At 46.3% G+C, this 13,831-nt stretch overlaps 1 protein-coding gene across 3 annotated transcripts in view; it reads right to left on the bottom strand.

Annotated features, from left to right (window-relative positions):
• Positions 1-13,831, bottom strand: part of TNIP3 (TNFAIP3 interacting protein 3) — a 451,042-nt gene that overhangs the window by 117,465 nt on the left and 319,746 nt on the right. For all 3 annotated transcript variants that reach the window (XM_069631170.1, XM_069631168.1, XM_069631169.1), the window contains exon 2: positions 5,581-5,667. In XM_069631170.1, coding sequence (XP_069487271.1) covers positions 5,581-5,667 — 87 coding nt within the window. The remainder of the gene's footprint in view (positions 1-5,580; positions 5,668-13,831) is intronic.

Below are 13,831 nucleotides of genomic sequence, written 5' to 3'. Positions count from 1 at the left end.
TCAACATGGTCAACCATGCCATCCTGCTCAACCGTCTCCATGTAACCTGGGTATCTCCGATCAGGCTCTTGCCTGGCTGAGTACTTTCCTGTCTGATCGACCCTCCCAGGTCCAACTTGGGTCCTTCCTATCATCTATCTCCCGCTCTACATGTGGTGTTCTAACCTCTCACCCTGGCTTTTCAATCACTACCTTGCAACTCTTGCCCACTGCATTGCCATTTTCTGCTCTAATTTCCAGTGCCATGCTGACAACACTCAACTCATTTTCAGGCTAACCTCAGCCACCTCCTCTCCTTCTCTCATCTCTGATTGCCTAAATGCCATTCAAGATTGGTGTGCCACCAATGACCTTTGTCTGAATGCCAGGATGACGGAGATCCTCATCATGGGCACACCTTCACCATCCCTTCCCCCCACTCTCTGGCCGGCCTCCCTTGGCCCTCCCCAACCACCAGCTGCGATGCTAAGAACCACAGGGTCATCTTTGACTCCACACTTTCCTTCTCCGCCCACATCTCTGATGTCTCTAAAAAGTCAAACCTCCTACTGCACCTCCTCAGAGGTACACTGCCTTTACTCTCCTTCTCCCAGAAGCACACTGTCTCCCAAGCTCTGGTTCTCTCTAGGTTGGACTATTGTGACAGCTTCTTTCTAAATCTACCTGCCTCTACTCTCCGTCCTCTGCAAATAATCCACAACAGGACTATGAGACTTGTCCTTGGCCTCAAGCCCTGGGATAGAATCTCTCTAGCTCTGACATCATCCATTGGCTCCCAGTGGATGCAAGGATTAAATTCAAAACCCCCTGCACTGTCCACAAGGCTTTCTCAGGCCTGTGTCCAAAATACCTTCAGCTATCCCTCAGCAAATACCTCCCCTCGCAAGCTCTTTGCTCTTCTGCCTCTAGCAGTGTTAGTCATTTTTCAAAGAAACGAGCTGGGGGTAGGTATATGTCTTCGTCTGGGGCCTCCCTCTGGAACAGCCTCCCTGCCACTCTGAAACTTGAGGAGAACCATCTTCGGTTCCAGAAGCACCTCAAGACCTTCCTCTTTGCTTCTGCCTTCACCCCCTATCCCCTGCTGATCTGTTCTCTCTCAGGCACTGTGCACCTGGCCACCCTCTGTCTTTCGGGCCCAAGTACGTTTTTACCCTGCCACGCTACCGCTCTGCCTCCGGGCCACCTCCTGCACTGGGATCTGTATCTGTACCCATACATTTTTTTCTTCCAGCACTTATCAGACCTAACCTGTCTGCTGCCTTACACCCAGCACTTGCCACTTGCTGGCTGCACTACCACTGTGTGTTGCCTTTATTATTTACTCATTTATTATTATTTATCTTTTTCTCCTTTGCGCCACACTTTCCACTTCTCCCCCCTTCCATGTACTTTTCTCCTCTCCCTCTCCCATGCACTCGTGCATTCTCAATGTCACTGGACCTAGTAAGATCGTTATTTTGTTGTCCACTGTTCCCTCCCTTGCCTTGTCACGCTCTGAAACACTTGTTTATGAGCGCGATAGAAATATCAATTCAATTCAATACACCGGCCTGGTTCTTGGCTCATTGATAGCTAATAGGAGGGATCCATGGGGCATGATATGAGACTGAGATAGGGCTGAATAAAAGAACTAATATTAATCGTTTATTGTGTGACACTTAGTTTGGGGAGGGAAGGAATTCCCTGTGTTGAGGGTGGCCTCTCAATAAACCATTACACAAGGACAACATGAGAGCTCTATAAACTCTCCTATTATAAAGACTTATAGACACATTTTAAACAACTATTTGCAATCAAGGATCCAACTCATGTGTGTTGCTCCAGTGTACAAGCTCCCAGTTATATTTAAGCACTATGACCCGAGTGGCGGGGGCATTACCGACTCAGGTAATGCCCCGGGGCCCATAGTTATAGGCCCCGGGGCATTACCTGAGTCGGTAATGCCCCCGCCGTGAGGGTCATATTGCTATTAGTACCCCGGCCCGCATTATATGCGTGACCGGGGCACTAAAAGCATTTTTTTCTGTCCCGAAAAGCTGCAGTGTTTCGGGACAGAAAAAAAAAAAACGACCAAGAAAATGGCCGCCGGGAAAGGGAAAACGGGAGTCCGTTTTCTCTTTCCAATGCGGCCTTCGGGAGCGGACGCGCTGGGAACACAAGTGTTCCCATCGCATCCGCTCCCGAAAAAAAAGAAGCAGAAGGTAAGTGGGGTTGGGAGGGCGGGAGGGAGGGGAAGGGGGGAGAAAAAAAAACGTACCTTCGTCCCTGCCAGGGGACGATGGAAGCCTCCAGCTGTGTGGAGGCGCAGAGTCTCCACACTTCTGGAGGCTGCCATCGTCCCCCACCAGGGACGCAGGAGCAAGAAGGTAAGTGGGGTGGGGGTAGGGAGGAGGGAGGGAAGGAAAAAAAAAGCTTACCCGAGGCCCCAGTGGGGGGCCGAGGCAGCCTCTCAGCCGTGGGGAGGCTCGGAGCGGGGATGGCCCCGCTTCGAGCCTCCTCATTGGCTGAGGGGCTCCCACGCCCCCCCGCCGAGGACAAGGCAGCTGGAGTCCCGGCCGAGAATCGAAGGATTTTCGGCCGGGTAAGGATCCGGTGAGAGCCAATCAGAATGCGTGTTGCATTCTGCTTACTCTCGCCGGGTACTAATGGACATTATTCCCTCCTCCCTCAGGTAGGTCTAAGGGGAACTGAGACCCCCTTCAAAATGGTGGTGGAACTCCATCAAACTTCAAGTACCCTCGACCCGTGCCCTAATTGTAGAGCATTTCACCCTGTCTTTATTAAAACATAAATGAGGTAGAATTTGGTGGCATTCCTTTTCCGCAGATTTTACTGCATTTCACAGCCTCCTAAATTAGCATCTTGTACTGCATTACAACACAAAAACATCAAAATCTGTAATTCTGCAACAGACTGTCAATGATGCTGCATGCTCAATGCAGGCTATGCCAGGTCCTTCTCTATTCATACTAGGAGCAGAGTGCAAGGTGAGATAAAAGCAAACACGTGTTTGGTGTGATGGAGCAGAATGCCCATATTCCCGTTGGCTGTGTTTTTTGGCATGCTATAGTCAAACTTAGAACTTCTCTTCAGAAAAAAACACTCTGTTTGTTGGCTCATTTCACCACAGTCATTCCCATATGTAAGGTGAATCCTAGCCAAGGAAGTCATTTCACCAAAATGCCAGAGGTAGCGGAAGTGACATCCCATGAGCCTGGCCCCCTGATGACATCACAGGAAGTCATGTCACTGGACCACACCCCCGAGTGACACCACGGGAAGTGATGGCACACAACCTTTCACCCCGTCACAAAACAGGAAGTGGCATCACACAGCATTGTTCCTCAGTACACTAAGAAAGATATGGTTATGATATCACTGTAATATGATGTACAATTCAAACAAGAATGGATCAGCATATGTAGCATTATTATTAGTGTGTATAGGTCCATAACACCAAATTTACTTTGAATGTAAGCACACATCCAACACACAAACCTGGACTATTGTACATCACTCGAACTAAACTGTAAACAGACAGAGCATTTTGAAGAGTCCTAAAACACAAATCGCAGAAATCCAGTGCCTGCCAAGTGTCTGGCCACAAACTGGAAACAGCAACTGACCAACACAAGTCCAATCAGAAAAACGATGGGCTGAAGAGTTGCCCAGAGCGTGCCAGTGGTTATGAATGATTTGAAACATTCAAGCCACCACTTTTCTGTTTTGCTTATTTGGTAAGTAACCCACAGTTTGTTTTTGTTAGATGGGAGATAGAGGCAAAGGATGTATTGCAGGTCACAGTAATAGCAGGTTTTTATTTTAAAATGTAGACAGAGGCAGCAGCTCCATTACATCACCCCTAGAAAAGGCCAATTTTATTATTTTCTTTGGTCCATAATATCTTGCTTAATGCCAGCGTTCTCCAGCTTCTAAGCACTTGAACAGGAACTGAACCCATGTTGCACTGCATCCTCTTGTTTCAAAGCAAGTGTGTCGTCACTGAGCTATACTTCAAAATATATATTGTGTTTGATTGAGGAAGCAACAGATGGTTTACTTCAAAGGTGGAGGGCAAGTGTGTGTAAATTAATTATCTCACCTTGCACCTATTTACAGTGTGCCTGTGATGCAGATTTGGCAGATCTGGGTCAGGTCACACAGTGCCCAGGCTGGATTGTTGGCAGAAGTCAATGAAGCAAACCCCCCCCCCTCTCATCACGGGCTCAGTGGCTCACTGGATGTACAAAGTGGACAGTGAGCAACCCTGATGAGATTTGCATTCATGCTGTGCTGTCACTGAGTACTGCAGGCTGCTCTTACCAATTCCCAGCTAGCTAGACCTAGACCCCAAACCCTTCCTGTTGCTACAGTACTGGGTATGAGCTGCACATACAACCCCGTCTCTGAACCCTACCATTCAGGCATGCTTCACTAATGGACAACAAACCTGTTAGTGATGGTGGCTTCATGGTTTTTCCTACTTCCCTGTTATTTCTCCAGCTAATGAGATCTAGATTCCAGGCGAAAAAAATCTGTGGCACATTTAGCTGCATTAACAACCACCTTTTTCAGGTGCAGCATAGATATCTGCTCTTGGCACTGCCTCTTTGTCCAGTGGCCTAGGGGTCGCAAGGACAGGTCTAGGGGTAGCAGAGGGGGATCCAAGGGAAGGAACTGTTACCCCTGGCAACCCCGTAATGATATTCCTGGTCCTAGCTTTCAACAAAGTTGGCTTGGGACATAATATAAACAGAGGAACCAAAAAGAAACTATCTCAAAGTCTTAAAAATTGCAATTCCTTTCTTTTCATGACAAACTGCTTCACTGCCATTCAAGGGGGTGTTTTTGGTCAAATGTTTTTCAAACAGTGCATTTTAAAGCATATTTGATCTGTAACATTGGTCAAAACTACCAGCTGCGGAGTGCAATAACTGATTAAACCGGACCACTTTGGCCTAGCACCTGGACCACTTTCACCAAAAGAACCAGCAGACTCTAGCACGTTGGGCTGGCCCTGCGAGCGGTGCCCTTTCGCCCTGTAGGCGAGACCGAGCCGGCCTGTCAAACATACCGATGCCAGTGGGCAGATCTAAAATGCTAAGGAAATAAGTGTTAATGGACCCACACAAACTCTGACAAGTGCAGATAAAGCATTAACCTTTTGCCAAAAGTTGTATGCGTCTCAGAAATCGATGGCAGGTGTTAACCTTTTGTGTAAAAGGATGAGCTTCATGAAAAAACAAACCATGAATGTTCAGAGGAAACAACATTTTGGCTACTGAGTTTCTGGTAGTGATGGTAGTTGTAGTGCAAAACATTGGGAGAGTCAAACCTTGCATACCCCTGATTTGGAGAGATAGAAGAGGTAACACAGGCAGCACTCTGGATTATGGACTTCTAAGCATGTCTGAGCCACTTATGAACTTGTTTGTCACGTGCCAACGCTTCATCGCGTTACTGTAGCTTCTCTAAATATCAGTGCATTTGAGTGTTGTCATTTAGCTTTGCACATGCCACATAATTCACTTATTAACCTTGAACCCTAAATATAGACAGATAACAGACGTAAATATGTACCTCTTGTCTTTGTTTTTCCAGGCACTTTATTTTATGTTCAGATACACAAGGTGGCATGTTCTCGTGTTTTTCTTCATGCCCTATACACTGAAAAAAGAAATATTATTAGTCGTGGTTTCAAATATATTTGTATTGCTAACTCTTTAGATACTTTTCAAAAACAAGGGCACGATAAAACAGTGCATTCTATACATTCAAAATAAATATATTTGTCGATGTTCTGATCATGTAAGTAAAACGGTTTCATTCAAATAAAGCTTCACAATATCCATTTGTCTAGATTTGTTGCTGTGAAATGATGTGCACATTTTCCAGAAGACCTTCTGAGCACAGCACTGGAGAGAGTAAAGAGTGAGAACTGAGATGGCTCTCAGCCTGCCAACTAACCTACTTAATAAATAAGCCCGAGCAGGGGGGCATTAGCCCTTCAGGTAATGCCCCGGTGCCCATAGTTACAGGCCCGAACTAAGCGAGTGCCTTAACGAAGACTGTGGGGCATTACCTGAAGTATTTATGCCCCCCTGCAAGGTGCTTATTGCTATTAGTACCCGTGCATGTAAGACCGGGGTACTAAAATACATTTTTTTCTGTTCCGAAACACTCCAGCGTTTCGGAACAGAAAAAAAAAAGTTACCAAATGGCCGCTGGGGAAGGGAAAGGGAAAACGAAGTCTGTTTTCCCTTTCAGTGGTGGCCATTGAAAACAATACAAAAAGTAAACAAAAGAAATGGCAGCTATGGAAAGGGAGAAGGACTACACATAGATAAAAGACAGCCAGCTCATCCCCGGCAGGAAGATGTGCCCCCTGACCACCACCAGAAATTGCTGCCGCCCGATCGGGACAGTCGTGGCCCTTTAGACTTACCATCTACGCCTGTAGTCAGACGGCTTATAAACGAGAGCCATATATCAACTCCTGCTCCCAGACAGTGCCCTCAACCACCGGGCTCTCCCATGAAACCTCCATCGCAAAACAAGCGGGACTTCCTATCAATAATGTCAGCAGTCACCATCGCCTTGAACCCGTTCACTAAACTCTACGAAGGCATCAATGAAAACTTGAAAGACCACACCTCGATCCAAGCATCAATGTACTCAAAATTAACTTTTTTAGAAGGCTACATCACTGCCTTAGATGGTCAACTAAAGTCCCTCAAGTCCGACGTGGAAAAAGGGCGTAAAGTCTCTGCGCCCATTCTTTCAACAAACCTAATGGAGGCTGTAGCAGGTGCTCCAAACTCGCCCGTGCAACTTCAACCTCCAGCACCCAGCCCTGTTACCCAACTGTCAGCGGGATCCGGCATTTGCAGGCCAGTATATCAAGCGGTCATTCACATTACAGACGACCCCCTGCAATTTCCTCCAACTCCAAAAACAATCTTGAGGGTAGAAGACACCGCATACCCTTTGTTTTCAACAGCAAGACTAGAAAAGCCCAAGTCAAGTTGCGACATCCAAATCCAAAAAGAAAAACAAGTCAAGCCACGGGCTCCATGCTCAAACAAAAGGGCAGTGAAAGCAGGAAATTTGGTCCAAAGCTCGGACACCCCCCCAGTTAACCAAAAGGGAAACAATCTTTCTCCTCGAACAACGGAAAACTTTTTGGCAGAAGAGGATTTGATCAACATTTCTCAACACATCGATGACTCCCAAGCCCCACTGCCGGCCAAGGGAGGGCAAAAAGCCCATCCCGTTTTGTGGTCTCGCCTGGGGAATCTGGCCGTCAGGTTGAGCCAGAAATCATTGAAGATCCGATTGAAGAAAATACAGGCTACAAATTCACCACCCTGGAAGATCGTAGAAAAAACCTCCATCAGCGGGTAAGACGGACGTCCCTCAGCCCTCCCAGCTTCCGAGTGGTGTTGTTTGCATCTTCGAGGCCCCGCGACACGCCAGGCCGTAAAAGGCTGTCCTACCGCGACCAGTCCACCCATCAGAAGTCCGGGGGGCGGGAGTCTGACCGCTTCTTAAAGAAGCGAGGGAGAAAAACCACAGGGGCAAAGTCGAACGACAAAAGGGGGTTGCATTCGAATCTCCACTATTCGTCGAGAACAGAGCAATATCGTAAGGAAAAACAACATCCGAGTGAGTCCCCCATCAAGCTGGAACAACACATAGGTAATGAAGATGATATAATTCTGAACAGAAGAGGTATCCTCACACTATTCAGCTTCATTCCAGCTTTACGTGGGATAAAATCCTCAGACTTAAAGATAGTGGACCCATACCCCTCGAACGACAGAGCTAAAGCCTATATTTACGGCGACTCTAAGAGTGCCAAAAAGGAAATCGCCCGAGCAAAGGAGGAATTGGCCTCTCTTGGTTATATTGTGCATAACCAAAGTCAAAAACTCTATCTCCAGAAGCCAGGTTACTCGGAGAGAGAATCGGATCGCCAGGTCAAAAATCCAGACAACGAGAATGGGCAGAAGAACCACTGGTATCCACCGAAAAGCTGATAAACACAACTCGAAGCTCCCAGAAACTTCTACCGCCACTTCACAGGAAATACTTATGTCGCTCAAGCTGACAAAAACCTTTGAATGTCAGGCAGCCAACTCTTCTATGATCAACACCGAAAATGCTGAATTGGCCTCTGCCCTGCGCTCTGCGCAGAGAAATAGGGAAAGCCCTCGAGCGACAAAAGAAAGCTCCGGCTCCAATTCAAAACCAAGAGAAAAACTACAGGGGCTCTGGGCTTGGCTTCCCAAGGTGCTGACACAAACGAAAAAATAGCAATCCGCAGATCGTCCCAATGGGTCAACAGACCGTCTGAGTGTCGACCACAACCTTTCCTCCCTTCATCTCTGCTCATGGAATACTCGTGGACATCTCCACCTGACAATGATGGGCGATGCAAACTTAACCTCATTTGATATCATCTGCCTACAAGAGACTTGGCTGCGGCAACCACCGGCAATGGATGGTTACGACATCATCTTGGCACCCGCCAATAAAAGTCTATTGGGTCGTCCAACATCGGGCCTCCTCATGGCCTGCCGGCAGGGAATTGGACTGAAGTTCAAGGCCACACTTCAAGCAAATCTCTCAATCCTGGCAGTGTTACTTGACTGGGTAGAACAACCGCATTCCAGAACTTCGCAATTAGCAATTGTTAACACCTACTGGAACCCAGCAGCCATAAATCAACAAACTTATCTATCCATGTTGGAGAACCTGGTAGACGAAATCCAAGCCACACACCAGGTTCCTTCAATTATAATTTGTGGGGACTTGAATGCCCAATGCCTTGACAGGCTTGCAAAGCCAGATGCAATCTCAATTACGACACCTGCCGCTAAAAGAGGGTGCATTTGGTCCTCCCTAATGTCTTCAAGAAAATTGGAGAACCTGGACTCATCCTTCCCAAATGACCATCGCCTTCCTACTTGGGAACAAGGTTCCCTCCACACCACCATCGACTACATCTTTGCCTCTCGACACCTTCTGGGAAAGGTGAAAGACTTTGAAGTCCGTAAGACAACAGCCAGAGACCACAACCAGCTTACCATGACCTTGGACAAACATTTTAAACAGCCTGCACCGTACGTCATGGGGGTTGAATCAAATCTTCGGGGAAACAACTCTGCTGGCAAAACATGCGTACGATGGGAGCACCGAGGGAAATGAAATCTTGGATGATGTTCCCTATTTAGTCCAATACAGGGCAAAATCAAAACAGTCAGTCTCTACATTTATCGCGCCCAGACACACTTTTGATGCTACACTGGTAGCAAAAAGATGTGAACTCCGCAGGCTGAAAAGGCGGTTTGGAAATCTTCTGCAAAACATAGAACAACTAACGATGGCAATATCAACTTATAAAAACTGGGTGAAACACCATCGACACCAACTCTATCAGCAGGACTATGCTAAAAGCCATATGCGGAAATTAAGTGAAAGAGTCTTGGTCCCTGTTAAAATCTTTGGTACCCTCATACAACAACTCGACCATTGACGCCATGGCTGAGCAAAAATGGATAAACCATTTTACTTCCCTTTTTAAAGCCCCTGAAGCCAATGTCTCATTCGGAAAGAAATCGTTCGATGCAGATTGGCTGAAACTGGACGATCAAGCAGAAATCAGAGACCACATCAAAAAACTGAAGACCTCTAGAGCAGCGGGCCCGGACGGAATCTCAAACATAGATTTGAAATAAAACCAAGTGGAATGGGCCTCGCTGATTGCGTCAATCTTCAGGAAATGTTCGGATCAGAAATCCCTGCTGCCTTCATGGACAAAAGCCATCATCGTCCCGATTTACAAGAAGGGCGACATCACAGATCCATTAAACTATCGCCTCATAGCCCTATTGGAATGCACTGGTAAAGTTTTTGGGAGCCTGCTTCTGAAAAGATTGCAATCCTGGGCAGAGTCGGCCCCCTGTAATGACAGGTTCTAAACGGGATTTAAAAGAAACATGGGCACGGCGGCAAACATTTTAACCATTAGCACCCTGAAAAGCAAGGTTTTGGAGGGCAAACCGCGGATATTTGTCGCTTTCATCGACCTCTCCCAGGCCTTTGACTTAGTCGATAGGCACCGCCTGTGGAAAAAACTAGAGGGGTGGTGCTGCCCTCAGGAGATTCTGCAGCCAATCACAGCTTTACATTCAGAAACCACTCTCAGGGTCCGCCTTTCACAAAGGGGCAACCTCTCAGGCAAAATCCAGACCGGGCGAGGGGTAAAACAAGGATGCCCCCTAGCCCCAGCTTTGTTCCTTGCGTAGGCATCAGTGACTATGGGGTCTCAGAAGATCTGGCGCGCACCTTTCCACTGTCAGTTGCTACTGTCAAAATAAGCCACCTACTGTATGCTGACGACCTTATTTTACTGGATCAGACCCAGATCGGCCTCCAAAGACAGTTATCCAACCTACTCATCTGTACCGCAGAAAACAACTTAAAAATAAACAAAGAGAAAACTAAAATCATGATCCTGGAGGCCGGCCAGAAAAAAAGCACAGACAAATACAAATGGTGCTTAGAGAAAAACGAGATCGAGAGGGTTAACGAATACAAATACTTGGGTGTTTCGTTAGACAGCTCGAAACACAAGTCTTCCATGCAGGCAACCCTTCAAAACAAAATCAAGAAGCTGGCTTCTCAAGGAAAGGCGATCAACATAAAACTTTGAAAATGTTCATGCATCCCAGTGATAGAATTCTACAGGAAAAAAGTCATCCCTTCTATCACCTACGGTGCTGAAGCCATGCCATCGATCCCAACCAAAATCTGTCTGAAACTAGAAAGTCTGTTCTGGAAGGTGGTGCTCTCTCTCCCAAAATCTACATCTATTGCTGCAATTCGTCGTGAGCTTAGTCTTGTGTCATAAAAGGCCACAGTAAACATCAATGCCCTCCGGTTATACAGAAAATGTATCATGGACGACAGCGATGAAATTTATGAATTGCTAAACAAAGAGCTACATTCTGGTAAGGTGAAAACGCTAGCATCTTGGAAAGAAACAAACAGGGCCTTACGTGAGTCAGTCACCTGCTCGGAAGCCGACCTCAGTGCAAACCCCACTAGAGTATACAAGAAACTGAAAGACTTAGACTGGATCCAAATACAAGAGGCAGCAACCAACAACAAACTCCTCCATCACCTGCCCCCATCGTTCTGCAAACTTAACAAGCCAATGAAGTACCTTCAAAAATATCCCAGCAGGGGGGCGCGAAACTCTCTGCTAAGGATAAGGATGAATCTGCTCAAGACAAATGAAATTCGTAACATCAGAGGCCTTTCCGACACAAGCACTTGCCGCTTGTGCGAGTCCGAAACTGAATCAATTCGACACCTGCTTTTGTCATGCCCGAAAACTTCAGCCTTGAGATCGGCCTACCTCAAACACTTAATCGTGGATGAACGAGAGTGGGATGAAGAAAAATGGTGGATGAGACTGATCGGCGGAGACCGAACAACCTGGCTTCTAGCAACTATAAAAATTCTAGAACACACAATGATTATGTTATCAGGTTCAGGGTCCCACCCTGTGTAGTCACTTTGATCTTCAGTTTCTCTACTTCCTTTTTGTAAAGTTCTCTCTTTGAACACACACAAATAAAAAAAATAAAACAAATAATGTTAATAGCTGAAGTCCCTAGACTTCCCTCTCCTCCCCTCTGCAAATATCGATATTCTTATTCCACAGAGAGTACACTGTATCTACCAGAGAGAGAAGGAGAGAGAGAGAAAGAGAGAGAGAGAGAGAGAGAGAGAGAAAAAGAGAGAGAGAAAAAGAGAGAGTGAGAAAGAAAGAAAGAGCAAGAGACCAACCGACCAGTGGTTGGAGTTCAGGGAGGAGGCCACATTACTTGCCATTGCTAGTTATTTATGTTTCCTTCTTTACTATGACTTCTAATACTTGGCCCTGCCCTTCTAGCCTTGCCAGAACATTGTCATGCATTTCATTGTCATATTATGATTTGCTATATGTGATTTCAAGTTTGTCTGTATGCCTCTCCAACCTGCAAACTGAGCGAACCACTCACTGCTCCCTTCAATAACACATTCGAAATCTACATTCCAAAACACATTTCTACGAATAAGCCACCCACACTTGGCAATGGAACACACCTCTCAATAGACATCAAACTTCAGAACACTGCACCTCTACAACCAACTTGCGAACACAGCCCCACTCAATCCATGTCAGTAATAAAGGCATAGGAGGTTCCCATCTGGAAACAAATGTCTCTATGCACTTGACACTGAAAACCTAGAAAACGACCTTCACACAGATCTCAGGACATTTCCTTTCCACTTGCATTGTTGCTCTACCTCCACTTACTAAACCCACCCCCCACAGAGTGCCATGGGAATATATAAGTTGCCTCAGAGTGTGGTGTTGACCCCAACAGGCTAGAACCACATACCAATAATAATTTCAAATGTTTTCATAGGCCTTCATGAAAGTTCCCTTCTGCTTCTAATGGTTTAATTCTGCTTCAGACAAATGTAGTAGAAAGCAGCCACGGAAAACGGGTGCCTGTGCCTTTTCCATCTGGTGCTGGAAATGTTTTCAGAATGGTGGTAATGGCAAGTGGAATTGTGTGACCAAATCAAAAAACCCATTAACAGTCCTTGTGCTTCGGAATTTAGAAAATAAGCAAACTTCTGACAGAGTAAGTGTACAGTGTGGGTGGGTGGTTGGCTATTTCTGCATTACAATTGTAAATGCACGTGGATTCTTGGTACATTTGAAACACAATATACCACATATGTAGGGAAAACAAGGTATGCTAGGCTCTGGTTCTTTTTTAGAGGAAGAACACTGTTAAAATGCCCTTCAGAAGCAGTAGTTGAAGTGGGTGGAGGTGTTTGGGAGCAGCGGCCTCTAGTTCTTTAAATAAAGTTTGACTGTTCCTATACTTTATTTTTAAAAGAAAATGTTCCGGAATGGTTTTGTTTTAAAATCAATGTGTAGGAAACAGGTAAAACTTGCACGTCAATGCACTGCACTGATTGCTGCTTTAAACAGCAGGTGCATTTGTTTGGGGGTTTGTTATGTGCCTGGGAGAGGGCATTGCGAAGGGGTTTGCGGGGTGGGAGGCAGGTCCACAAGGAACATAGTTCCATTACTTCTTTTCATACACTTCAACCACTGCTTAGAAGCTGCTACCAGAATGGCTTTGGGAAAGAGTCCAACCACTACGTCCATGACCAGTCGGGCTTACAATGTGAGTGCCTGTGCCACTACCACGGCTATGTAATTGAAAGGTGTTAGGGCGTTTTTCTAAAGTCCAACTAAGGGCTTCATAAAACCATACATCTGAGGCAGTACGTAAACTCCACTCTTAGTATAAGGCTGTACCAGCTGAGAATATGGTAGCATGGACAGAGCAGCCAGGCTTATTATAGGAGGGAGAGAGGACTGAAGCTTGGTACAAAGAAATTGTAGCATACATATGGTGCAAAGAAACACTGAAACACTATCTGCCTCATCACGAGTTTGGCAGTAACCCTTAAATGCGGCGGTAACGCTATTACTGCCGCACTTAAGGGTCTGCCAAATCACAGACTTGGCGGATTTGCCCCCAGCTGTGAGCTGGGGGCAAATACGCCATGATTTTGCTGATTTCTGGTGCTATTACCGCTGGCAATAAAACTGCCAGCGGTAATAGCGCGGAACATTCCCCATTGGGCCCAATGGGGAAGGGGGGATTCCTGAATGAGCCCAATGGGGAATGGGGACTTACTGTTTTGCCAAACCTGTGATCCGGCGCTAATAGCGTCAGGGGGTTTGGCA

The sequence above is a fragment of the Ambystoma mexicanum genome, chromosome 6q (assembly GCF_040938575.1).
Source record: "Ambystoma mexicanum isolate Mex_15411 chromosome 6q, UKY_AmexF1_1, whole genome shotgun sequence".
NCBI lineage: Eukaryota > Metazoa > Chordata > Amphibia > Caudata > Ambystomatidae > Ambystoma > Ambystoma mexicanum.
Note: the sequence above shows the minus strand (reverse complement) of the source record. Positions and strands in the feature narration are given on the sequence as shown.